Below are 26744 nucleotides of genomic sequence, written 5' to 3' on the forward strand. Positions count from 1 at the left end.
CATGATAAAATAAAAATATATTTTTGCAATTCTTATGTGCAAAATCACCAAAGACCTTAGATGATCAGATCTAGGGAGCCTTAGATTCTTGCTGCAAGGCTGTTGATAGATCTCAAGTCGTAAGCTTTCCTTGATCATCGTGTTATAATAAAAACGTACATGGAATATCCCTTAGATAATGGGCGGCAACCATTGGATTTAAGAATCTCCAAGCATCTCGTAAACCATTAAATATACGTAATATAATTTTCTCAAGTCTTTAGTCAACTTAGAACAAATCCTTTTAAAATTGAGTAAAATACATTCGGCAAATTTGTCTTTGAGGCCTCTACAACTCTCTAAATTCACAAAGATTAAATTATTTGGGCGACTAAAGAAAAATCCGCTGAAAATCGAACCTAAAAGTGCAAAAAAAAAAAAAAAAACCACTCACTACTACTACTACTACTACGCTTCTTGTCTTAAAAACAAAGACAACACTTGTAAGTTGTAATTCCCAGACGACGTTAAGACCGATCGATCCACAACCACCAACACCACCGCCATTGTGCTTAGCTTTCCACCTTGAATTACATAAGGAGAAAGTCTTTCCTGAGGCCAGACTCATCGCTTCCTCTTCTTACCGGACTTCGCCTGCGACTTGCCTGAACCCACTGGTTTCCCTTTTGTTGCTGGTTCTGGCGCCTTTGGTGTCTCTTCAGATTCTGACTCTGCGTCGCTCTCCTCGCCCTTGGAGGCAGGTGTAGAGTTTGCTTTGCCTTTTGCTGCTTTGCCCTTTGCTGATGAAGATTTCGAAGGTCCTCCTGGCTTGGATTTTGGAGTAGTTGTAGTCTTCTTGGACGAACCTTTGGATGTGCCAGATTTCGATATCTCTTTCTTCGACTTGCTGGTTCCTAATTTACCAACGGTTTTGGGGGTTTCCTCTTCCTCGCTCAACTCTTCAGAGCTATCCTCTTCTTCTTCTCTACTAGCTTCTTTCGGATCCTTTGGTTTGCTCTCTGTTTTCTCATCCTTTGACTTCTTACCGGGCTTGGAAGCAGGAGCAGCTTTAGACTTGCTGGAACCAGCTCCACCACCCCTAAATTAGAAAAAAATATTTGCTTATCAGTAAAGAACTTCTTCGAGACTTCAACACTTTTCTAACTACTTGCTTTCAGATTCATTTACTTTTTCCCTGACGATTCCATCTTTGATTGCTTGACAGTCTTAGCTTTCTTTCTCTGGGGCCTGCATGGAGAATTACCAAGCTTGGTCATCATAAGAATACCAAACTCATCTCATTACATCATATCGATTACATCTGGAAATTCTTTCTAGTGCCACATAAACACCGCAACTAGAGTAGTAACACGTACTCTGTGGAGGCTTCTTTCTCGTGACCCGTCTGATCAGTAGCTTCTTCACCCTGCTGACAGGAAATGTAACTTGCAAGTTACATCAAAGGGGAGAATGGAAAAAGAAAAAGTCAGAGATGAATGAAATATAATGCCCCACCTCTGTTTCTGATTCATCCAGAAAATGCCACTTCTGTGTCTTAAGATTCAAGATTTCTTGATCTCCATCATCATAGATAACCTGAAAACAAAGATAGCAACAACATACAACAAATAAAACATACCATAAAATGCACTGTATCTAATAAAAACATGTACAATCAATAGGCTAATGGTTCACCACAAACAAATTAAGACGAACAAAAGAGATTTATTGAGGCGATTGATAAAATTGGGCTTACCAGGTGCTTCTTCTTAGCAGAATCATATGAATTGACCACACCTTTATAATACCTGCGACAGTAATCCAATATTCAGTTACAAGACAACTATTAAGTTGTTAGTGCAGATTCAGCTATCTACAAGAAAATACATAATAGAGAAGCGGATTGCAGTAATGTAAATCAAATATAATTCCTAAAATAATACAAAGTGCTTACGCTTTATCTATAGGCCACCAGACTCTGACCCTCGACCCAACTAAATCTTCACCGTGGCTTTGGAGATCAGATGCCTGCCAGGGAATCAATTCAGTATGAAGAAGTCTACAAAAAATGGAAAAGAAAAATTTGCACAAAAAAAACAGTACGAGTAAAGGACTAAACAAGAGATGCACAAGCTCCACAGAAGGGAACGAACAGGTTTTTAAGAGAAAAATATCTCAACTTGAAGAAAATAAGAAGCTGCAATCATGCACGCACAGTTACTACTGCAAATGGCATCTAGTAGAACATGAATTTTTCACGTGTAATAATTATGATAGGTGAAATTAAGAGAACGTACTTTCTCTTTGCCTAGACTTCGCTTTCTCTTTGTGTTTGTGTTAGGACTTCCTTCTATTGGTTGCTTCACTTCTTTCTTTGACTTCGAGGCTGACTTTCCAGAGGAAACAGCTGGCTGAAACACAATTAAAGGATATCGGTAAAAGGACAGGAAGGCAGTATCGAATCATACAGGTCAAGGACGAACTTACTTTTTCGCTATCACCTGAAGAAGTATCTAATGAGTCCTCATCCATGGCTTTCCCACGTCCTGGCTTTTTCTTTTCCTCTTTTGGCTTTGAGGATTCTTGTACATTTTCACTCTCAACTACCTTTTTCTCTGACTGCTTTGCAGCTTTTGTCTCAGAGGTGCTTTTCTTCGGGGGAACAGTAGACTTGGTTTTACTTGAAAAAGCAACCTTCTTTCTAGAATTTTTGGTAACTTTAACTTCAGAAGTGTTTGGTTCTTCGGAAGCTTCTTCAGTAGCACTAACAGCTGATGGTTTGGCCTCCTTCGTCAAGCTCTTCTTTTTCTTCTGGTTTGCAGTCTTCTTAGGCCGGCTTTCCTCTACAAGATCTTCAGCCCTAGATGGAGAACTAACATTGGCAGTTTCATCAGCTGATGTCTTAGATGGCAAAGCCTGCACACTTGTTTCCTTATCATTTTCAGTCTTCTTAGGCCGGTTTTCCTCAACAAGATCTTCAGCCCTAGATGGAGAACTAACATCGGCAGATTCATCAGCTGATGTCTTAGATGGCAAAGCCTGCACACTTGTTTCCTTATCATTTTCAGTCTTCTTAGGCCGGCTTTCCTCAACAAGATCTTCAGCCCTAGATGGAGAACTAACATTGGCAGTTTCATCAGCTGATGTCTTAGATGGCAAAGCCTGCACACTTGTTTCCTTATCATTTTCAGTCTCCTTAGGCCGGTTTTCCTCAACAAGATCTTCACCCCTAGATGGAGAACTAACATCGGCAGTTTCATCAGCTGATGTCTTAGATGGCAAAGCCTGCACATTTGTTTCCTTATCATTTTCAGAAGAAATGGCTGCTTTAACAGATGAATCACCAGGAGGCGAACTTAACACATCCTTGCTCTCCAGGAGTGCTCCAGGTTCAGCCTCTTCCTTGATATCTGAAGTTTTTGATGATTCCACCTGTATGGCAGAACTGGGATCTTTTTCCTGAGGTTGATGTTCAACATCAGGCTTCTCTTCAGAAGTATTATCCAAGTCAGTGTTGCAAGGATTATCGTCTTTAGCATTCGTATCATCTTGCTTCTTTGTAGACTCAGTATCAACAGAAGAATCATTCTGTTGCGCAACGCCGTTGCTGACTCCTGACTTACCAGATTCATCCTTAGGTGCATCAGTTCGCTCGGGTGTAGCAATTACTTCCTGTTTATCCTGCTGGTTTGGAAAATAAAAACCAATTAAAAATCAACTTGAGGAAACTTATTTCTCAATGCTGATTTAAGGGAAGAGATATATGCCTCTACTTCTGCTTCCTTTTCTAAATGACCTTGACTATCCTGCAGGTTAAAATAATGGGAGCACAGTATAAGAGCATGTAATGTAACTGGACGACCAAAAGATGAGGCAGTTCGACAAAAAAAAACGAGTGAGAAATAAAACTGGCTTACCTCTTTTTCATTCTCAACAAGTTGGTCGTGCTGCAAAGCACTGAATGTCCCTTCACATATCGAAGCCACTATCTTACTATACTTATCTAAAGAGACACCCGACAATTTCACTGCTTCAGTCAGATACTTTTTGAGCTTGCTAGCAGAGTTACTGAGAACTCGCTCTGCCAACCCCCGTGCTACTTGGGGAACCTGAGGACAAGTTGAAAGAGTTAGCAAAAGAGCACCGGTTGCTGAAACATAACTAACGAGACCATCAATGTATCACCTCATCATCCTCTCTAACATAATGTAGAATGGGTGAAAGCATCTTTGGAGGTAAATCCTCGCTTTCCTCTAAAACAAGTGTCATAATTTTCTCCATAGATGAAAGTACGTTCTCTGGATGAAAGTCCCTGAAAAGTAAAATGAACTAATCATCAGACAAACATGATATCGAGTGAAAAGCTTGAAGATCCGCGGAGGGAAAGTAAAAACCAAGTTTCTGCAAAGAAAAAGTAATCAGAATGATAATAGTCACCAAAATAGATTATATGATGTTCTGAGTGGTAACAAACCAAATGTGGCATAAGGAATCTTTATGATTGTACCTTATAGCCTTGAGGAAAATCTGGAACATCTCAATAAGAAGTGCATCACATTCAAGATCCAGCATCACAACGCAAGATCTGACCTTGGCCACAGTTTCAAGGATTGAGATCCTTTTGGAATAGGAGCGACTAAAACAGTCAGGCAAATTCTCAAACGAAGATACAATTAACTTAAACACTTCCTGCACACGAATAAAAGAAAAGAGTCAACAACCAATCACCATTTCCTCAAGAAAAAAACTACCAATCAATTAACATAATACCTTCATCTGATCATCATCATAAGGAGCTTCAGGAGCAGTTATTCTTGTAATCTCACTGATGCAGGCAGCGACTGCAACTCTCACATCGTCATCTGAATGCTTGAAGAGTTTTCCAGCGACTAATGCTTTCATCAGGGGAGAGAGTGCGGTTTGCATCGACTCGTGAGGTGACTGGTCAACATCTATAAGCCAGACGAAGAGTTTCTGCAGCGAAAAACAAAGAGGAAATATCAAAATCACAGTATCCTCACCTCCACACAACTGAATTAAAGAATTGAATAACCGTGTCGTATCCTCTATAGATGCAATTTTAATCACTACACTAAAGAGGAGTATCGATAAGAATCATCTATGAAGCGAGCAAGAGTTGAAATCTATATAAAGGAATCCACACTAAACACATAGCATTGCACGAAGCGGGAGAATAGCGGAAGAGATAATAGTGGAATGGTGAAGGAGGAGGAGGCTCACGTCGAGGAGAAGCAGAAGCTCATCGAGCGAAGAAGGTGGATCAGTAAGCTGTTCTCCTGCTTCGAGAATCTGATTCTCGAGCTCTTTATCAGAATCCGACATGGCTCCTTCTCCTTCTCTTCTTCTCTCTCGTTCGATTAGATCTCTATGAACCCTAGATTCGATTCGATTCCCAGCACGAATAGTATCTTAGCTCCTCCTTCGATTCCAGAAAGGGCGAGAAAATCCACACCAGTGTCACTGAGCAACACGCTTAGGGTTTTCTCCTCTCTTTTTTAAAAAAAAAAATTGTTTTGTTTTTTTTTCTCTCTCTCTCAAATCTTAACAGTTTAACAGAAAACCAAAAAGAAGTAAGAAAATCTTCTCAGACGCGACGCGAGAACCCTCGGCGCCGTTAAATAGATAAATATATGATCTTTTTTTTTGTAAATTATAAATATATAATCTTTAACAAACAAAATATATATAAGTAAATATATATTATGTAAGTAAGTAATAATTTTATAATAACTAGTCATCTTTTTTTACGATGGGTTGATTTCTTCTTCTTCTTTTTAAATAACTTATCATCTTTTTAATTTATTTTTAATCATTTTTATTGGCTTTTAAAAATGAAATTCAACACTCAAGGGATCTCATCAGGTATCCGATTTTTTTCTTTTCTCCGGATTTCACCATGATTTATATAAACTTGTCTTTCAAATCTGCCTTTGAAATATTTTCTGTCAATTTTTTAGAAGAATATTGTAGCAAATGAAAATTCTTAAAAAATGCTAATAAAATACTGTACAACAAACATAGACTTCAATTGGTAACTGATGAATTGAATGAAAAATGAATAAAAGAATAAAAGAATGAAAAAATATTCAGCCTAGAAAATGAAAAAACCAGATACATATGAATTTGTGTTCATTTCTTTCCTCGTAGAAATTAGAAAGATAAACTTTTTTCTTCTTTTTTGATTTATAAGGAAATGAGATCACTAAAGTGGGTCCCATGAATTTATAATCCGGCAAAAAATTCAACATGAATGGAAACATGAAAAATTCACCATCATTGTTAAATTTCTCATTTAAATCACCAAAACATAACTGAAACCATCTCTAAATGCTTTTGGGGACTTTAAACATAAGTTTTTGCTAATTTAAAATAAGATAATGCTGATTAAATAATGATATTTTAATTTACAAAAAAATGATATTATTTTAGAGTGGCAAACAAGATTTTCTATAAGATGTTATATTGCAAAATGTACGAAAATTCAATAGGAAGAAGATATATATATATATTGCTAAGCACTCAATAAACATGTTTAAGAGAGTATAATTTAAATTATACAATATGTAAGTATTATATTCATCTAATCCACAACCACTGAAATTTAAGGGATTATAGGCGACTTATTAAAAAAAATTAGCTAAAATTGTTTTGGTAGATTTGGAGATCAAAAAAAAACTTTTGGAAGTTTTTTCTATGTAATTTTTCTCAAAAGTTTTGTGGACTTAAAACCAATGTTTCGTTAGGCTTTGTTCAGGACCGGCTGTGCTTGTCAATGATTTGATCTCTGTCGTTTGCTCGCACCATCTTGTCAATTCTCAACTTTCGACTGGATCGCAGTCAGCTCCATTTACGCACACAAAACATTTTGGTGCATTTATAACGTTTCAGAAACAGCTACACATCTCATGGTGTAAGTATTCATGCAAAACTAAAGTGGTTTATCGCCACATTTTCTAATGTTTATTTTGCATTTTCATCGTTGAAACTACTACTCTCAATGAAAGCACATTTTCATCGTTGCATTTTGGAGATCATTATGTGTAATGAGAAAATCTTGGATAATCGGATAAATGAGCCAATAATGAGGAAGGAACAAATACAGATGTCATCCAAGCTCACTATAGTTACTTTGGAAAAAAATATAAAAACAAACATTGTGCTTTCATTGAGAGTTGAACTCAAGACCTCCCGCTTACTAAACGGGTGCTCTAACCAACTGAGCTATGAAAGCCTTTAAATGTACATGTGCATCAGCCTATTTATCGTATGCATAACATTTTCATGGGATTTATTATTATCTAATCTAAACACAGTATTGTTTATAGTTACTAATTAAATATTTTATTCAGTTCTATCCACTTGATATTATTTGCAAAGTGATTTTGACACATGTCATATTTACAATCATTTTCACTAAATAAATATGACATGACATACTACAATTGTTGACATGATATATGATTAAATGTGTCTTGAAAAATTACATTTAATTCTTATTTATATTTTGTAAATATTTTAGAATATGGTAGTAAATTATACATCATCGTTAAAGTAAATCTATTTAAGTATGACATTAATAACATAATAATAAAATATAATAATATTTTAAACATTTCGAAATTATTTTTATATTTATACAATTTTATTACAAAAATACTTTTTTTAAACATTTTACAATTTTTTAAAAAAAGAAAAAGTTTAATCGTAATATTATTAGCTTCTTTTATATATCTACAAATTTTAGAAATTTTGTTTAGTTATACTCTTTGATAATTATACAACTTTTATATCAAATTTTTTATTTATTTTATCCACGTTGATTTAATATAGTTTATCTAAAATAAATAGATAAAAATCTATCTACAATTATAATTTTAAATATATACATATCTATTTTTAAATATAAATTTAAATGAACCAAATTATTTATTTTAACTTAATTGTATGTTCAATTAAACAAAAAATTATGCTAAAATATTGAAAAGGAATAAAATAGAAAAAGAATAATAAATTTTGTTTTTAAATAAAATTTAAATTTAAGATTTGTATCACTGATTCACTGCACATGCTGCAGGAAAACACTTAGTAGTTCATTAAGAATATAATATTGATATATATATATATATACATACATATAAATATCTACGAAAATATGTATCTTAAGTAATCTATGATAAATGGTTTAAATCACATTACTATAACTATTTCAACCTATAAAATTCTGTATATATATCTATACTATTATTAGCGAAGTAAATTTTCGGAATTGAGCTGTCACATTAAAGTTAGAGCGGTTAATATCGTTTTTACTCTTAATGAATAAAATGTATAAATAAATTAAAAAATAAAAACAAAATTTTAATTTATTTGATTAGATAATTGATTGAAATTAATAATAGTAAGAATTATCCAAAATCTGAAAATATAATTGATTAAAATTAATAATAGTAAGAATTATCCAAAATCTGAAAATATAATTAAAAAAAAAGATAATTTCTATATATATTGTATTGTTATCTGAAAAAATCTTTTAGTTAAAAGTTTAAAACATAATTATATAACTAAAGTAAAATTTTGGAATCGAGCTCTCACGTTAAAAGTTAGAGTGCTTCATATCGTTTATACCCTTAATGAATAAATGTATAAATAAATTAAAAAATAAAAACGAAATTTTAATTTATTTGATTAGATAATTGATTAAAATTAATAATAGTAAGAATTATCCAAAATCTAAAAATATAATTTTAAAAAGAGATAATTTCTATATATATTGTATTGTTATCTGAAAAATTATTTTAGTTAAAATTTAAAAACATAATTATATAACTAAATATTAATCAAATAAAATTTTTAATTATATAGTTAAAAATAGATATTGAATTATCCAAAATCTAAAATATAATTAAAAAGATAATTTATATATATATTGTATTGTTATCTGAAAAATTATTTTAGTGCAAAGTTAAAAAAACATAAATTCTATAACTAAAAGTAGAATATTGAGTTATTTTAAAATTTATTTTAGTATAATGAATATAGTGTACAAATAACTTTTCAAAAATTTATGAAAATATTTAAACCCGCATTGCGGGCAAAACACCTAGTATAAAATTATATGGCAAAATCTATGTTGGTAGTAGCAAAGAAAAACTAAGAAAATACATTCCACGAATAAACCACCAACATAATTTAATTGTTTTAGCCTTAGTTTCAAAAAATAAAACACCAACATGACTATATATTGACCAATACACGAACAATTTGATGGGGGTATGCAAAATGCAAAACACTATCAAAACGCTCAAGCCATTATAACACTCATCATTGCCAAGTTCTCATAGCTGGTTACTCATAAGAGATCACTTTGACAAAATGCACGCGAACCCAAAATGTCCGAATTGGTCTAATAAAGAAAACGATAATAATACGTTGACAAGATACACTAAAGTGAAAGCGGATCGAGCGTTGCGGATCTAGCGGATCAAGCGAATCAAGCGGAACAAGAGCGGATCAAGCGGATCTAGCGGTACAAGTGTGGATCGAGCGGATCTAGCGGTTCAAAACATATGTTTGAATGGTGAAAGCGGATGAAAAGTGGTTCAAAGTACTATAGTAATTTAAATTAATTTAAATAAAAATAATAATAATATTTATTATCATAATTAAATGTGTTATTTAAGAATACTTTCTAAATAAAACTATAAAATTTTATTCAAAATATAATAGAAATTATTTTAAACATATATATTACTATTTTAACTTTTAAAATTAAATATGTATCCCAAATCAAAACCCTTATTTGAAATGTAAAATCGGATAAAAGATAGTTCAAATTACTGTATGAATCTATAATAAATTTCTAAAATAATAAAATTTCTATTTAAATGGAATTACAAAATTTATTATTTCAAAAAACTACTAAATACAACAAATCCGTGTTACTTTTATTAAAAATAAATATATAACACAAAATTAAATATAATATGGGTAAAAAATACTACATAATATTTTTATTAGCTCACAATGCATTTGTCATATGTTCACTGATAATCACCATTAATTCTCATCAGTATATTTGGATAATTTAAATTCTTTGGATAAAAAGTATTCTAGTAATTTATTTTTTTAGGTATTTTGATTTATAAATAATATTTTATGATTATATGATTAATTTTTGTTTGGTTCGGTTCATCTTTTTAGTTTTAGATAAATATGATAAGACCTAGTAATTCATAACAGATCAATAAATAGGAACAAGCGAAGAACAAACATGATGGGCATAATTATATAAACTCTTGGTTACAAATTTTTAAATATTTTAAGACTTACATTATCATATATAAAGATTTAAATTAATCGATAGTTTAATCACTAGTGAAAACATATGATTATCTTAAAACAGTAATATTAGAAATATAAAAAGTTAGAAAGTGGTTCAGCCCACTCCAAATAGCTAGTAACTCTACTGTGCATAGCGGTTCTTGTATTTTCTTCATAGGCCTTGAATGAGAACTGCGGGTAAACAAGACGCACCCTACGGTCAAAAATTATGTCACCATTCACCTTGTTTTGTTTGATATTAATTGTTGCATATAAAAATAATTAAAATAAGAAATGTGACTGTAGCGGGATTGTTTTATGTCTGTACCGCACGTTGAGACAAAACTTGAGTAATAACGTGTGGTTTGTGATACTGTTGTCAACCAGTATATTAAAATTATTGTTTATTGTTATTAGTTAATTAAAAATGTAAAGAAAATATATGCAATAAACCTTTCTTATTTTCTATTTCACCTTTTAGACAATATTTAAAAAGTTAATAAATGATTGTGTTTTGCAACTTCACCAGTTTAATGTTTAAGAATAAAATAATTCATTACGGATTAAGGATGTATATTTCTATGTGTGTTTTAGTTTATAACTTTTTATAATTTATATCTTAAAAATCTCTCTTAAGAAATTAAAATACAATAAATTATTGGCTATAAAACTCAGAAATAACATATTTATATTTTAGATATATAAACTATTTTTTAAAAATAATATATATATATATATATTAAAAATTATATTAGTATTACTCATTTTGTTGTTTATAAAATATAAATATATTATGTATCCCGCAGTTACACTATTCATTACACAAGTCGCCATTCACATTTTGTTTTAAACCGCTTCTTTTAGACGAACCGCACTTGTCCCGCAATATACGTTTTTCTAACACAAACCGCACACAAACCGCACCGCACTAGCTAATCCGCTTGTCCCGCCCCGCTCAACCCGCTGTTACCATTCGGAGCCATAAGAGTTCGACCACTTTTACTGTAACGTATCAAATCACTATTTTTTATTAAGAACTACTTTTCTATCTAATTAATTGTGAATGGCAAAAAATAGACAGCTCTCCCACCATGATGGATGGTCCATCTTTGTTCCACCTCCCATTCGGAACCTAAGACTCGGATTATGTTGCGGCATACACTTTAGCAAATAAAACTAGATCTTGATCCACGTAACCGCACGAGTTTTTGTTTTCATTTATTTTTATATAAATATTTTGTTTTCAATTCTAAATTGATATTATATATATATATATCTATTAATTTTTAAAACAAAATAAGTTTAAGGTATATTTTTTCCATTGAATAGATTGTTTCAAATTTTTACATGTATTTGTATTTTCTTCTATATATATATTTTCTGATTATTATTTCATTATTAAACTCGTAACTATATATATACAAATATTAGTAAAATATTTTTTTTGTCATATTCAAAAATATTGTATCATTTCACAAATTTAACAAGTTTTTAAAAAATTAAACTTTTCCATTCACAGATTTATATTATCGAGTAAAAAATTAAGCATTTAGTTTTTGTTTAATTTTTAAAATAAACTATATAGTTTAAAATTTATTTTCATTGGTTTAAAGTAGTAAAGATTAATCATTCTTAGATATTTTGTTATTTAAAAAAAATCTTCATATCGACAAATATTTAAATAATTAACATATAGAGATATAATATTACAACATTAGATTATATCTATTTAATTTTATTATCTATAAATCCAATGAATCACGTATTGTTTAAATTCAATTATTTATAGCCCAATAAAAATTTCTGGTATGTCCAAAATTTAAATGATAAGATTAGAGATTAAACGTAACATAACTTTCTAGGAATATGTCCATTTAAAAAAAACGCATGAATCAAGGTTGTGACTTATATTTTAATATATAAGATACAATAACACAAGAGATAAACAAAATTAATTATTATTCCCTCCATTTCGTATTATTTGTCGTTTTAGAGTTAAAATTTTGTTTCATTTTTAAGTGACGTTTTATGTTTTCAATGCAAATCAATAACAATATTTTCTGTTTTATTTTTCTATTGGTTGAAATACGGTTTAGTATATAGGCAATGATATTTTTATTTTGGAAATATGCAAAATTAAATATTTTCTTAATTTGTATGAATAAACCTAAAACGACAAATAAAGTGAAACGGAGATAGTACAAAACTGGAAAATAACCAATTTCAGACCTATTTTATTATAATTTCTTATCAATTACATCAAATTGATATTTTTATTTTATTTTCTTATAAATTTAAATCATAATTTTTACATGTTTCGAATTTGATTAAAGTTTAATGATTATTTTATTTTCTTACAAATATTATAGCTAATAAATAGCATGCTAATTCATAATTGCCTATTTTTTGTACTTTTTATTTTTTTTTTTAATTTGTTCATTATATATCTTAGACATGGATAAATGTTAGATTTTTTTTATATAATACCCAATATTGTTGACATAATTTACGCTAAAATGCTAAAGTATAAAATTAAGTACAAATATAATATTTAGAGCATCTCCAATGTTTAACTTCATTTTTTTCTTCAAAATTTGAAGTTCTTCAAAATTTGTAGTTCTTCAAAAAATAAAGCAACATGCTCTCCAATGGTTTTCTTCATATTTTTCTTCAAAATGGAATATTCTAAGTATATTCTACCACCACTTTATAATTAATTATTAATAACACCTTATTTTTTTCAAACTTACTAATTTTACCCATATGTTTTGTTTTAACATTAGTTTGACCCAATTACTATTTATTATAAATTAATAATTATTATATAATACAATTATTACACATAACATAAATAAATAAACAAAAGATTTTATAAAAAGCACTAAATACATGTATCTCTTAAGTGATTAAAAATGTATTTTAAAACAAAAAATGAGCTTATTTTATTCTAAATTCTTTTAAATCGAACATAAAATTCTTAGAAATCAATAAATTTCATATTCTTCGTTATTGATATTCAATTAGATATAAGTAATAATGTAAAATTTAAAGTTAATTGGATGACATTAACACTTTTAATTTGTTAAAGTAAAAAATGACAATAAATAAAAGCTAAGGATTGATTTGTAAATAAAAGAGTTCATCTTCAAAAAATGAAAAACTGAACAGTATTTCTTCAAATTTGAAGAAATACTGTTCAATTCTTCAAAATTTGAAGAAGTGAAGAAAAAAATGAAGTACCAATGGAATAAAAAAATAAAGCACCATTGGAGATGCTTTTACATTTAGAAATACGATTACATTTACAAATATATCAATAAATACAAACACAAATTAAATACTCGCTACCGTGCGCAGATCAAAGGTCTAGTAAAATCTTATTACTAAAATCTTATTATTCGACACATGTTAAAATTTGTAGTTTGTATAACCGTTGCAAATCTTGTGAAATTAATCATCAACCTCTTAAAATCTATAACTTCTGCAAGAATATCTGCCACTTGTCTTTACAATAGGAAACTTTAGCTTCATACTATTGGTGACAAGCAAATATGCTAAACTTTATATAATCTGAATTGCATGTATAAGATTTTCCCCATTGCAAATGATTGATTTTTGATTTGGTTCAATGTACTAAACTTTTTTTTTCCATAGTAACCATATAAACTTAGGGAACAAATCTTTCTGGTCAACTTCTCAGAAAAGAAAACTTAAGGTTTAAAATAATTACTTTTCTTTCCTAAACTATGTATATATTTGGTCAAAAATGTAAATTACAGTTCTTATTTGTTGCAAGTGTAAATGTACAATATAAATGGGGTTACCACACATTTTGTAAGAGATAAGATTGAAACAAATGATCACCACACTTCCTTCAATATAAAGATGTATTAGTCGAATCAGTAAAGAACCCCCCCCCCCCCCCCCCCCCCCCCCCCCCCCCCCCCCCCCCCCCCCCCCCCGTTACGTTCTAACGCCTGCGTTTGCACACTCCTCTGTCGTATTCCATTTTGTGGGTTTCGTAGATATTTCTCATCAGACAACTTAATCTGAGAAACAAAGGTCGCGATCCTCTCTCTTACTCATCGTGGCCCTTTTCCCTGAACTCAAATATCGAGAACGTGTTTGTATGTTTGGAACTCTAATGACTGAACAAGTTCAATTGCTTTTGATTTAGCTGCCTTCTTTGTCTTAAAAGATTTTTTATGTGTGTGTTTGTTGTTGTTGAGTTTGCAAATATCTGGTTTTTGAGTATTGATCTTCTCATACCTAACTTAAGGGTGCAATATGATTATTAGTTTTTCGAGAGATGTGTACGTGAATGACTCTTGATTTCTGAATTTGGATCTCTAATCAGATCTAGAACTGATGATATTGAAGATGATAAAATTTTCTGATAAGGTTTGTAGGACTCACCGAGTTTTCCGTTCATCTTCCCGCTTAGGTTTTTTGAATTTCATCATAATCATTTTATTTTGTCAAGCATGTTGATTAGGCATGATCTTTAGCTTATGTTCATGATGTCAAATAATTTACTCTTTAGCGTTTGATATCATATGTGAAGAACGTCCGCTTAATTACCACATGTTGTTTTTTTATACATTTGGCTCGTTTTTTTGTTTGTATTCAATCTCTAAGCTAGGTGATTGTTACGATTTGTCTCTTTAATCTATTGAATCATTCTTGTGGTGTTATCTTGCAGAGATATGGCTGTCTTGGTTGGTAGGCTGAGTGCACGACCAGATCGTACACCAGTTTACACTCCAGATGAAGCGGTTTGTCTCTTTGTCTGATTGTGCAAACATTTACTGTTTATAGGTTTTCCTAAATGTTAGGGAAAGAAAATATATACAGAAAAATTGGTGTTGGAGATTTATTACACATGGATAATTTTTGTATTAAGAATGTCATGTGTTGATTGGTTTACACGGCAATGACCTAGAATTATTTTCCATTTATATAGGTTAGTCATCTTCTAGCGATGGAAAAGATCTTGGAATGCCAAATGCGTCCTATGGCATCTAACCGTCCTGTACCAAAGCAAGTCTTTGTGAATCAATATCTTGTGAAATGGAAAGGGTTCTCGTATCTACACTGCTCTTGGTATGTTTGAACATGCAAACTATTATGCTCATGGCGGTTTTGTTGTGCCTCTCGTCTGCTTATCTTATAACAAAATGGTGTGTTATCTTATCAGGGTGCCCGAGCATGAGTTCGAGAAGGCTTACAAGTCCCTTCGTGGTTTAGAAACCATGGTGAACCAATTCCATTCTACAATGGAGTCACTCGGTAACAAAGTATATGATTTTGTTGCCATTCCTCCCGAGTGGACCACTGTTGACCGGATAATATCCTTTCGGTTAAGTGATGAAAATCTTTTTTTTATTCATGAAGATTCATCAAAGAGTATGTGTTTATTTTTGGTTTTTCCTATTGGTGCAGGGAAGAAGATGGTCAGAGGAAGTACCTGGTGAAGTTCAAAGGACTTTCCTATGCTGAATGTTACTGGGAATCTGAATCAGACATCTCAACCTTCCAGAACGAATTTCGAAGGTTCTTTGATATAAACTTTGGTAATCGCAGAGGTATGTATGTTGACCATGAGAGAAATCATGAAGGTTTCAAACAGATAACTAGTCTTACGCCTAAATTTATCACAGGTATATAATCAGGCTACTTGAACCTTTAATGTACTGTTGATGTAGTGCCATGATATATTACTCATCTTGTTTGGTATTGTATGTGTATTGATATATTCGTCTTACTGTTGTTAAAAGGCTCATTGCAGCCGTACCACCTTGAAGGACTTAACTTTTTGAGGTCTGCGTGGTCAAACCGAACTCATGTAGTCCTCGCCGATAACATGTGGCTAGGTAATGTCTTCGGTAATATCATTCTCACTCTAGTTGGTGGCATATATTTTCGTTTAGTATTAAGGCCGGATATGAGATCTAGAGGAATATAAACATTTTTAGGCTAATATTAATAAAAAATCGACAATTTGGAGATCATGTATAATAGCTCTTTAAGATTTAGAAGTCAATAGGGATAAATGTTTTATCTTTGTGCCAAGAAACGGACATGTTTATTATGGAGGCTTTTTCCCTTTTATGTGACCCTAATAATAATATTGAGATTTGTGGTGTTGCCATTGCAGGCACAAGAATTCAAAGCATTGCCTTTTTAGCTTCGCTTTTTGCGGAAAACGTGGCTCCGTTTTTGGTAGTGGCTCCTAGTTCCACTCTGCGGAACTGGGAGATAGGATTTACCACATGGGCACCACAGATGAATGTGGTATGTAAGCAGTAGTGAACACATCATGTTTGGTATGTTTATTAATTGGTTAATAAATGATGCTCATATTTTTTTGTTAACGGTTCAGGTTGTGTACGGTGGTACTTCTCAAGCTCGTACTGTTATTATACAGCACGAGTTTTACTTACCAAGGGGTCGTATGAATGGAGTCCGTGGAGAAACCAACAGAATTAAGTTTGATGTCATCCTCACGTCTTATGAGATACTTGACGTAGACACAGCAGTCCTAAAACCAATCAAGTGGAAATGCACGGTACTTCTTTCTTATTATAATGGTACTATATGTTTCATGTCTTTCTTTAAATCTCATATGTTTCTTATTGTTATTTTTCCTTGGTTAGATTGTTGATGACGGCCATCGGTTGGAAAATGAGAATCCAAAGCTGTTCTATTCGCTGAAGCAGTTTACGTGTGAGCATCACATTCTTTTAACAGGAAGACCACTTCAGGTTCGTTTGGTGATTTTGGTAAAGTTATCTTGTGTGCATGCATATACATTTTTCTGCAATTAAGATTGTGATATATATATTTAGTTGCATTATTTCTGCAAATATGGTTACCTCTTTAAGCTCTTTCGTGTTCTATTAGGTGGTAAATTCTGAGCAACAAGCTGAGCAGCTCAGTGCTCTTGGAAAGAGAAAGAGAAACCGTAAGCAGGTATACTCTTTTTGATTCCACCAGTCCAAAATCCAAATTATATGTATGCATGTAGCATCAGGCGATAATGATTTGTCATTATATATCCTTTTTTGTCTGTTATGCATAAATTTCTTTCATGTCTCTGTTCATTTTTGGACTGCTTAGAGAGATCATATCTTTTAGAAAACGTGTTTTATTCCTCTTCTTGTTACTTTCGCTAGATTGTTGAAAAAGAAGCTGAACCAACTGATGGTGAAGAAGCTAGACAAGGAAACAAGAAGACTAGAGGGCCTTACCGTAGAAGGACTCACCGTAGAAAGACTCACCGTACTATAACCTTTTCATTAATTATGTTTCCAAATAAATTTTACAAAGATTCCCAATTAATTTTTTTTTGGTTGTAAGTTTGTTCGGGGCCAAGACCTTTGATAGAAGGCCAAGGGAAATCTCTGAGGGTGTTAGGTTTTAGGGAGAGCCAAAGGAAGACTTTCTTAGATACGTTGATGAGGTATATCTTTTTTTCTCATTAGAACATGATTGAGATTTAGGGAGTTATAAATATTTTTAAGTTAATCTTAATAATAAAAATATATATAATTTAGGGATTATGCAATCATATATAATAGCTCAATAAAATTTGGAGGTTAAAACGAATGTTTCATCCTATGTCTTAAACCGGCCTTGTTTCAAATAAAGTCTCTCAGTGTTTGCGCACAAGTTTGTGTCTTGATGAGTTGCCATATGGTTTCCACATTTTAATATGATTAATAATTTGCAGGTATGGAGTTGGAAACTATGATTGGAAGGAGTTTGTTTATCCTTTAATGTGGAAGACCTATGATGAAATAAACAAGTAAGGACTTAAGCCATTGATGCTCTTCTCTTCACCTGCTTAACAAAAAACTTCTCATTCATTCTTTGAAACGATATATATATGTTCTTATCACCTACTTTTCTATTTTGTTGTTTCTCAGTTATGGAAAATTTTTCCTGGAGCTCATCATCAAAGACACTCAAGATACTAATCCTCCAACCTTTTCAGGTGATTGATAACTTATCTTTTCATTTTCTTGTTGCCATTTTTAGATATTTCTATTGCTTTTTCTGTTATCTTAGTTAATGTATTACTGCAAATGATCTCTGTAGATATGGTCCCAAAGATAGGACTAACTCGTGACAAAGTACTTGCCAGAATTACTGTTATGATGCTACTACAAGAGAAGGTAAGTCTACAGACCGAAACCCTTTTAATTTTTAGAATATCTTAGTTGTCATCTTCTAGGATCAATGCACAGTTTTGCTTCATGAAGTTGAGGTGTCTGTATATGTGGATTGCTATCAATGTGGTTGTTTAAAAAATGTTATCATTATGTTAGCTAGGGCTAGTGATATGCTCACAACTGTCTAGAAACCAACACTTAAACAAAATAATATTTGGTATATTCTGTGGTATACCTCTTGGTTATTTTTGCTTCATTTTCACTCTTTACGATGACTTAATACACATGTAGGGGGTGCATGTCCCTATCTTTTGGTTCACTCATTTTTGTTTGTGCTTTACTCTCACTGTTTGATTCACAGGTGAAACTTATAGAAAACCATCCAAGTAAAACTGTTTTCCCCGACCCTATTATCGGAAGATTCGCTGCACTAAAAAATGAAAGAAATTGGAACAAGGAACATGACAAGTTACTGTTGCGTGCCGTTTCTAAGTAAGAACTAAAAGCCTTGCAGAGAGGATCCTTACCTTAACAAAAAAAACATATTTCTCATATGTTGTTTCCCTTCTTGATAAATGTAGGCACGGGTTTGGGAAATGGATAGACATTGTTAAAGACAAAGAGTTCGAGCTGGAACAACTCATCTGCAAAGCACTGAAGGTCCCTGTTGAAAATTTGACTCGTACTAATCCAGACCAGAAAGATCCGCACAGACAACTTGCTGACTATTTGAGAAAACGATTTGAAATTCTGGAGAATGCAATGAGTGATGAGTGTGCTGATACTTACTACCGTGTAAGTATTTTTTATCCTGACTCACTTACATGTTGATGCAGCATTGGTTGCATCAAATTCTTAATCTAGTGCCTATGACTGATCCCCATTGTATCTTTTGTGATCAGAATGGGAGAAGAACTGATGAACATCCCTTATTGGATATTGCCATTGCCGACATAAGGAGGAGGGTAAGTGTCATGTGAAGATATGGTGATGTTGAGAAGGACTCAGAAGAGAGCTGCAGAAGATATTACTGTTAATATGGAGGAAACAGAAGTTGAGGTCATTGTATCGGATTGTTTTGAACCTAGAACCAAAACATAGCTGATATGTTTTGGAGTTATTGTTACTTTCATTAGCCTATTATTTGGGATTTGACTGGATTTTTATTTGGGATGTGGCTGGATTGTTACTTTTATTAACTATATATTATTGGGGATTTGACTGAATATATACTTTGCTTATATTTATCTTTCATCCAAATTTTCGAAATTGAAGTTATTATAATATATATAGTTAGCCGAAATAAGGTTATGATTGATCAAATTATTTTCACTGAAACTACTTTTCTTGATCAGATAAGCTAGCACAACTTGAAAAGAACTCCAAATTGATAGCATCAAGCATTTAAGCTCAGAACAAAAGCTGAATCACTAATCTCTCTTATTTTATTTCATTTTTCATCCTTACATGTAATTCATCTTTTTTAAGAGCATATCCAACCCCACTGCAAAATGAAGTAGTTTATACAGCTGTGAACAAAAAAAAACATTACTGCATATATGGAGTAATGCATTTTTTGTTTGTTCACAATCCATTCCATTTTGCAGTAAATTTTGCAGTGGAGTTGGAGATGTTATTAGTAACCAAATAACTGCCTATATATATGAGCTCTCTCACAACCCAAGGCACACATATCTTTACATGTTTTAACTAATTATTTGATTTATACTTTAGATTTGCATGGAAAGAAAACGCCCCCCTCCCTGATCACCATATAAATTTGTTCGCATTATTTTGATAATGTTCAATTTGGCATCCTTGGATGAGATGAAAGACATCGTTATCACTACGTAATATACATATTCAGGGGCGGAGGTAGCGGTAGGAGAGGGGGGGTCACCTGACCCCACAGATTTCTGTAAAAAGAAAATTCTACTTGCATTTTTGATATAACTTTTAGTAAAATAGTGTATTATTAGCTTAAGATCCACGTAATTGCGCGGAGAGAATGTCATATATAAAACTAATTTTTATCTATTATTATCTATTTGTATTCATTTACGTATTACGTATATAATTAAATTAGAGTAAAGAGATAAATCAAAACAATACATCTTGTTTATTTACGATATGTTTTAGTAAATAAATCAAAACAATCATTTATTTACTTTATATGGTATATAACTAAATTTCAATGATATGGACATAGATATATAGCATATTTTAATATAAATATTTATTATTGAGAATTCATACTCATATGATAAACACAAAATTTCTAATGTGTGATTTTTGAATGCAAATTTCAAAATTAAAATATTAAGATTTTAATATTTTTCAATTCAAATTTAGAAATTATCATATTTAAGTATTTTTATATGTTATATAGTTTAATTTTAAACTATATTAATATATAATATGAATGTCTAGTAAATGCGATTTATATTTATACGATTTATGATCATTTGTATATTGTTATTACCAAAAAAAATTAAACCATTGATCACAACATTTTAGTGTGAGAAATTTAATGCTTTTAGTAATTTATAATCGTTTGAAAAACTCAAAATATAACATATAAGAAAAAAATTAATTTTTTTATTATATGATTAATGTGGTTGTTTAATATATTTTAGTAATATAAAATTAAACAAAAAAGAGCTAAGATACAAAAATCATTATCAAATATTTATTATTCATAATCATTAATTATCATATATACGTTAATCATATTAGGCAATTCCGTAGATTTTATTTAAAGAAAGTACGAGAACATTCTTTTGTACACTATTTATCAATTTAATAGTTAGTTTAATAAAAAGTATAACATAAGTTAAGATGGACCAACATATTTCTCTAAGAATTCTGAATTTCATTTTCATGTTGACACGTGTCTACAAAACAGTGTTGTAATATTTCTCAATTAATATATAAGTGATTAGTATACTGACCCCTATGATATTTTGGAGAACGTGACTTGACCCCATGATTGTTCCCAATAACTTTATTAACATGTTTTTACTTGGTCGAAGCCGAGAGATACTCGTAACTATTTAAACATTTTTTCATTTTTTATCCTAATTGTTTCTAGGCCTGGGCAATCGGAAGACCAAGCGGGTGTCGGTTCGGGTTCAATCGGGTTACGGGTTTTCGGTTTTAGAAAAAACAGCACCATTCGGATATTTAAAGAATTCGGGTCGATCTCGGTTCGGTTTATAGTCGGGTTCGGTTCGGGTATTGTAACATCACAAAGTTGCAACAAACCCGTAATGCATTCGGATATTGGTTCTTGATCGGGTTTCGGTTATGTTTTAATTGTTTCGTAGTGATAAACACTTAGTAGTTGGTACTCTTGCTCTGCATGGTCAACAATTACAATCATCCCATTCGTTTTCATCTTGACTCAGACACATACTCAGCCTCGAATTTTAAACAAAACTTGCATGCAAACGTCAGACACATAAAGAAACACAATCAAACTCATAAGTCATAACACATTTGACACAAAAGTGAACGCAACTTTAAAACTTTATTAGAGTAGAAAGATCACCATTATTGAAATGAAAAACAAAACAAAGATCACCATTATCCAACTGAAAACCAAACAAAAAGCAACAAGAATCAGTGAAATAAAAATAAACTCTTTCAAACTTCAAACTCCATCATTCAACCTTCAGAAACCAGACTTCAATCATCAAGATTGTGAGCTTCAAACTCTGATAAAAAGGCAAAAAAAAATCAATTAAATGACCAGCATACAAAGTCAAACGAACACATAAGAAAGGCAAACGAATTCATACCTTTCTCAAGCTTATCAAGCTCTTCCACATCAGCTAGGATTTGCTCATTTGTGATGATGGTTTCCTTCAGCTTGATGTCAGCATGAAGCCATTGCTCAGTACACATAATAACCTCGATCATGTAGTGAGTTAAGCAGCTTCTATGAGGTTCTAATATCCTTCCACTTGTGCTGAAAGCACTTTCTGATGCCACTGATGAAATCTGCATAGCCATGAGATCTCTCGCCATTTCTGCAAGGACCGGATACTTCGTTTTGTGAACTCTCCACCACGACAGTATGTCAAACTCGGTTCCCAGTAAGAGCTTTGGAATCTCAACTGCTTCCTTCAAGTAAACTTCAAGCTCATCCCTAGTATCTTCACCTCTTTCAGCAACAAGTTCCTTGTACACAGCATCCATCCTTTCATAGCCGAAATCCTCAACCACTAGTTCCATTCTTTCCACTGCTTGTTCTTGAGAGTCTGGACCAGAGACGGCTGAAGCTTCAGTTGGTTGCGTTGCTTGTCCAGAAGCTCCTTTGAAACGCAGGTTGTACTCCTTAAACATGGATGTGAGCAGATCAGTCACCGTTTTTGTCATCTCCTTAGCCTCCAAGCTATCTTTCCCATACAACTTCTCAAAACAGAGCTTTGCGAAATGCATCTTCAGTGTAGGGTCAAAGATGGTTGCTAAGATCAACATTTTGTTGACACCCTTGACACCACCCCAATACTTTAAAAACTTCTTCAACATTTCTGAAGCTTTCAACTTCAACTCAGGGTCTAAGCTGTTAACTAAACCAGTAAGGTTTCTCTCAATTGTCACGATCTCACCATAGCATTTGAATGCATTGACCTTAGATGAGGCCGACACAACCAAGGTGCTATTGTAAAATATGACCAAGAACCTAATAAGCTTTTCAACAGCTTTCCAGTCCCAAGAAGCAGGTGGTCCACACCGCTTAACCCCATTATCTACCTCTAGAAAGTAGTCATTGTACAGTCTATCTTCTGCTTCCATTCTATCAAATGCTGCCTTAAACTGTAATGCTCTAGATAGCATAAGGAAAGTTGAATTCCACCTAGTCTTTACATCTAGGGGCAAGCTACCACGAGTCATCTTACCGGTTGTGACTCTCTGATCAAAGGCGTTTAACCTAGTGGTTGAGGACCTAACATACTGAACAGCATTCCTGATAGCTAACACATTCTCACTTAAATCACTTAAACCTTCCTTAGCAATCAAGTTAATGATATGAGCCGCACACCTCATGTGTAAGAAATTCCCATCTAAGACTAAAGCATCAGGGGCAATGGATCTAAAGACCTCATGGAATCTCTTAAGGGCAGAAGTATTGGCGGTTGCATTATCTACCGTTATGCAAAATAGCCTCTCAATTCCCCAGTCAGCTAAACACTCTAAAAGAACGTTCGAGATTGTCTGACCTTTGTGATCCATGACATATTTGAAGCCGATGATTAACTTCTTCAGCTGCCACTGATCGTCAATGAAATGTGCAGTGATAACCATATAACTTGCACCTGCGAGACATACAAACCGTGTAAGTCATTAGTTGAATAAAAGATTCAAGCTTGTATCGACAATTTTTAGTTAAAAAAATAATGTACCTGTCACTTGAGATACCCAAATATCAGTGGTAAGTGAAACTCTTTGTTTGCTTGAGATAAGCAAGTTCTTCAGGGCTGCTTTCTTTTTCACAAACATCTCGACAATGTTCCTTGTCAAAGTCCTTCTTGAGTGGGGTTTTGGAAGGTTAACCTTGCAAAATAAGACATCAAAAGAGTAAGTAAGTTTGAACCTTGTCAATTCAAGAGCAAAATAAGACATTAAAATATTAAAAAGGCGGCAATGTACCTTGTCGCAGAAGTGTTTAAAAGCAGTACTTTCAATGAATGAAAGTGGCAATTCTGCTAAGACCACCAGCTCGTTAAGCGCTTCTTTGAAAAGTGCTTCACTCACTTTGAATCCCTTCAGGTTTCCTCCATTACCAATCTGTTGTTGATTCTTCTTCTGACTAGTTAACCAAGCTTTGTGTTCTCTGCAAATTTGCAGATGCTGCTTCAGGTTAGAAGTTCCGGACTTGGATGCACATGAAAAGGTCTTCTCGCAATGATGACAAATACACTTGTTTCGATTCTCCTTGGTTCTGGTGAAATGCTCCCACACGGTAGACCTTGGCACAACCATCTTCTTCGCCTTGTTCGCCTGAGACGTTACGTTTGTCTCTTGGAACTCTTGGTCCTCACCTTGCATTTCGACATCAGGTTGCTGGTTATTGAATGATGAGGATGCCATCTGCAAGAAAAAAAAATGAAATCAATCAAAACTAGCATCGCAATATATGAAAATAATAGAAGAACTAACATCACTCTGTTTTCAAAACATATATACTCAAGAAGAACTAAGTTTACTAAACTGCTAATTGTGATCGCAAGTGACTTATTACACACTGTAAACAAACTTAGTTTAGTATGGTTTTCAAAAGCCAAAACAGACGTAAATGAGAGAGCACGAGAGAGACCTATTACACACTGTAAGAAGAAGAAAACATAAGAACAACTGAAGAACTAACATCACACGAATGAACTCATTACACAAACAAGTTTAAGAACTAAAAGACAATTAAAGTTTCATGACAAATTCTTTTCAGATTAAGAACAAAAATCACAAGACTTAAACCCAAATCACCAATAATATTATCTACCTAAAATCTAAAATTGAAAAATAAAGATACATGAATGATGAATCGAATATTTAGAATGTAACTAGTAAGGACCTCGGATTGATTACTTTCTGTGTAAAGAGGTGGAATGGCTTGTCAAGTCTAAGGATTCGCAGAGACATATATAGGAGCTGGAATAAAGGTTCCAAGTTCGAATCGACGATAGAATCATTGAGGATATTTGATTTTCGGGTAATGGAAAGGATTTCGGATTGAATATAGGCAAGTTGAGATTTTGAAAAAGTTTGGTTGAGATTTGCGAAGAGAATCTGGGTGTATATATTCTCTCGATTCGCAATTGAAAGAAAGAGGGGTTAGGTTTGAGTTTGTATCGGGTATGAAGTGATTAACAATTGGTTGTCGGGTTTTTACCCGATCCGACCCGACACCCATTATAACTCAGAAACATGAACCGTACGGTTTATTTATAAAATCCGAAACCGAATCGAACCGCTTTTATCGGACCGGATACCGATCGGTTGTTCGGTTCTCGGATATATTGCCCAGACCTAATTGTTTCCTTGCTTTCATTTTTTGTTTGTTCACAATCCACTCCATTTTGTAGTGGGATTGGAAATGCTCTTAGTAAACCAAATACCTGGCTATATATATGAGCTCTCTCACAACTCAAGGCACACATATCTTTACATGCTTTAACTAATGATTTAATTTCTACTTGAGATTTGCATGGAAAGAAAATTCCCCCCTCCCTGATCACCATATAAATTTGTTCGCATTATTTTGATAATGTTCAATTTGGCATCCTTGACTGAGATGAAAGACAGCGTTATCACTACGTTATATACATATTCAGGGGTGGATGTAGCTGTAGGAGAGGGGGGTCACCTGACCCCATAGATTTATGTCAAATGAAAATTCTACTTGCATTTTTGAAATAACTTTTAGTAAAATAGTGTATCATTAGTATTCTCACCCCTATGATATTTTGGAGAACATGACTTGACCCCACGATTGTTCCCAAAAACTCTCTTAATGTTTTTACTTGGTCAAAGGCGAGAGATACTCGTAATTTATTTAAACATTTTTTCATTTTTTTATCCTAATTGTTTCTTTTTTTTTTACCGATGTTCAATATTTATATCCACTAAGAATAATTAATACTACAACTTTTATATTACACATAAATTGTTTTCTTTTCATTCTTTATCATAATTTTATTTATTGTTAACCATTTAGATTAAAACTCGTTTTAAATTATTACTTATTTTGAAAAATTCAAAATACTAACAATTTGATAAGTTAATGTGGATACATATCACTTTAACCTGTTCAATATTTATAATATTTTATTTATTTTAATAAATTTAAATAAAATGCTAACATTTAATTAATATTAATTAAGTATTTTTGTTAAGCCCAGCCTGGAGCTAATCTCTTGGTTCATATATCTAGAGAGAGAGAGTCACTACAGATCTACTTTGGAACCGGCGAACGGCCGGCGCGTGAGCGTCCGTGCCGTCGCCGGAGTCCTGTTTCCTCCGGCGAAGTTGTTCCTCTTAGCCCTTTCTCCGCTATCCTGTCAACGACCGCCTTGTTTGAGCTCTGATTCCGCAACCATCTCTTACGGTGGCTCGGCTCTTGGAGTAAAGACGCGCTCGTTTGGAGGCTACGGTGGAGAGGGAGCGCCTTCCATGCACAGGTGTGGTATTTTCCGGGAGATGGATGCTAATCTAGATCTGTCATCGCCGGCTTTGATACGGGAGGTG

The 26744-nt window shown here is 32.7% G+C and overlaps 2 protein-coding genes and 1 non-coding gene across 5 annotated transcripts; 1 reads left to right on the forward strand and 2 right to left on the reverse strand.

The window, feature by feature from the left end:
* Window positions 1-234: 234 nt before the first annotated feature.
* LOC106420502 (sister chromatid cohesion protein PDS5 homolog C-like) lies at window positions 235-5585 on the reverse strand. Of its 2 annotated transcripts, XM_048765798.1 has the most exons (15): window positions 5221-5585; window positions 4750-4953; window positions 4487-4668; window positions 4165-4291; window positions 3897-4088; window positions 3747-3785; window positions 3288-3660; window positions 2467-3164; window positions 2277-2390; window positions 1934-2007; window positions 1736-1787; window positions 1495-1575; window positions 1356-1405; window positions 1168-1227; window positions 235-1078 (listed from the first exon to the last, which is right to left on the reverse strand). In XM_048765798.1, the coding sequence occupies exons 1-15, from the start codon at window positions 5320-5322 to the stop codon at window positions 604-606; spliced, it is 2823 nt and encodes a 940-aa protein (XP_048621755.1). In that variant the 5' UTR covers window positions 5323-5585; the 3' UTR covers window positions 235-603. The 2 variants fall into 2 exon arrangements, with proteins under 2 accessions (XP_048621755.1, XP_013716800.2); XM_013861346.3 differs by having other exon boundaries at window positions 2467-3660.
* Window positions 5586-7157: 1572 nt separating this feature from the next.
* Window positions 7158-7231, reverse strand: TRNAT-AGU. The gene has a single exon. It is a non-coding gene; the product is annotated as a tRNA-Thr (tRNA).
* Window positions 7232-14273: 7042 nt separating this feature from the next.
* On the forward strand, window positions 14274-19741 carry LOC106423332 (CHD3-type chromatin-remodeling factor PICKLE-like). Of its 2 annotated transcripts, none has more exons than XM_022717026.2 (18): window positions 14274-14382; window positions 15023-15095; window positions 15284-15423; window positions 15518-15679; window positions 15763-15980; window positions 16098-16193; window positions 16478-16614; window positions 16703-16888; window positions 16977-17084; window positions 17224-17292; window positions 17496-17601; window positions 17680-17782; window positions 18053-18127; window positions 18249-18316; window positions 18421-18497; window positions 18856-18986; window positions 19076-19289; window positions 19397-19741. In XM_022717026.2, exons 2-18 carry the CDS (start codon window positions 15027-15029, stop codon window positions 19472-19474), a joined length of 2037 nt encoding a protein of 678 aa, XP_022572747.1. In that variant the 5' UTR covers window positions 14274-14382; window positions 15023-15026; the 3' UTR covers window positions 19475-19741. The 2 variants fall into 2 exon arrangements, with proteins under 2 accessions (XP_022572747.1, XP_048621756.1); XM_048765799.1 differs by having other exon boundaries at window positions 14378-14447.
* Window positions 19742-26744: the final 7003 nt, after the last annotated feature.

This window comes from Brassica napus, chromosome A3 (assembly GCF_020379485.1).
Source record: "Brassica napus cultivar Da-Ae chromosome A3, Da-Ae, whole genome shotgun sequence".
NCBI classification, from domain to species: domain Eukaryota; kingdom Viridiplantae; phylum Streptophyta; class Magnoliopsida; order Brassicales; family Brassicaceae; genus Brassica; species Brassica napus.

Coding starts and splice junctions, on each gene's coding strand:
- LOC106420502 (XM_013861346.3), bottom strand. CDS start 5,322: ATGTCGGATTCTGATAAAGAGCTCGAGAATCAGATTCTCGAAGCAGGA. Junction 4,292..4,486: donor ATTTTCCTCAAGGCTATAAG/GTACAATCATAA, acceptor TTTACTTTTCAG/GGACTTTCATCCAGAGAACG. Junction 1,406..1,494: donor TGGATGAATCAGAAACAGAG/GTGGGGCATTAT, acceptor TCCTGTCAGCAG/GGTGAAGAAGCTACTGATCA.
- LOC106423332 (XM_022717026.2), top strand. CDS start 15,027: ATGGCTGTCTTGGTTGGTAGGCTGAGTGCACGACCAGATCGTACACCA. Junction 15,680..15,762: donor GACCGGATAATATCCTTTCG/GTTAAGTGATGA, acceptor CTATTGGTGCAG/GGAAGAAGATGGTCAGAGGA. Junction 19,290..19,396: donor GTGCTGATACTTACTACCGT/GTAAGTATTTTT, acceptor TTTTGTGATCAG/AATGGGAGAAGAACTGATGA.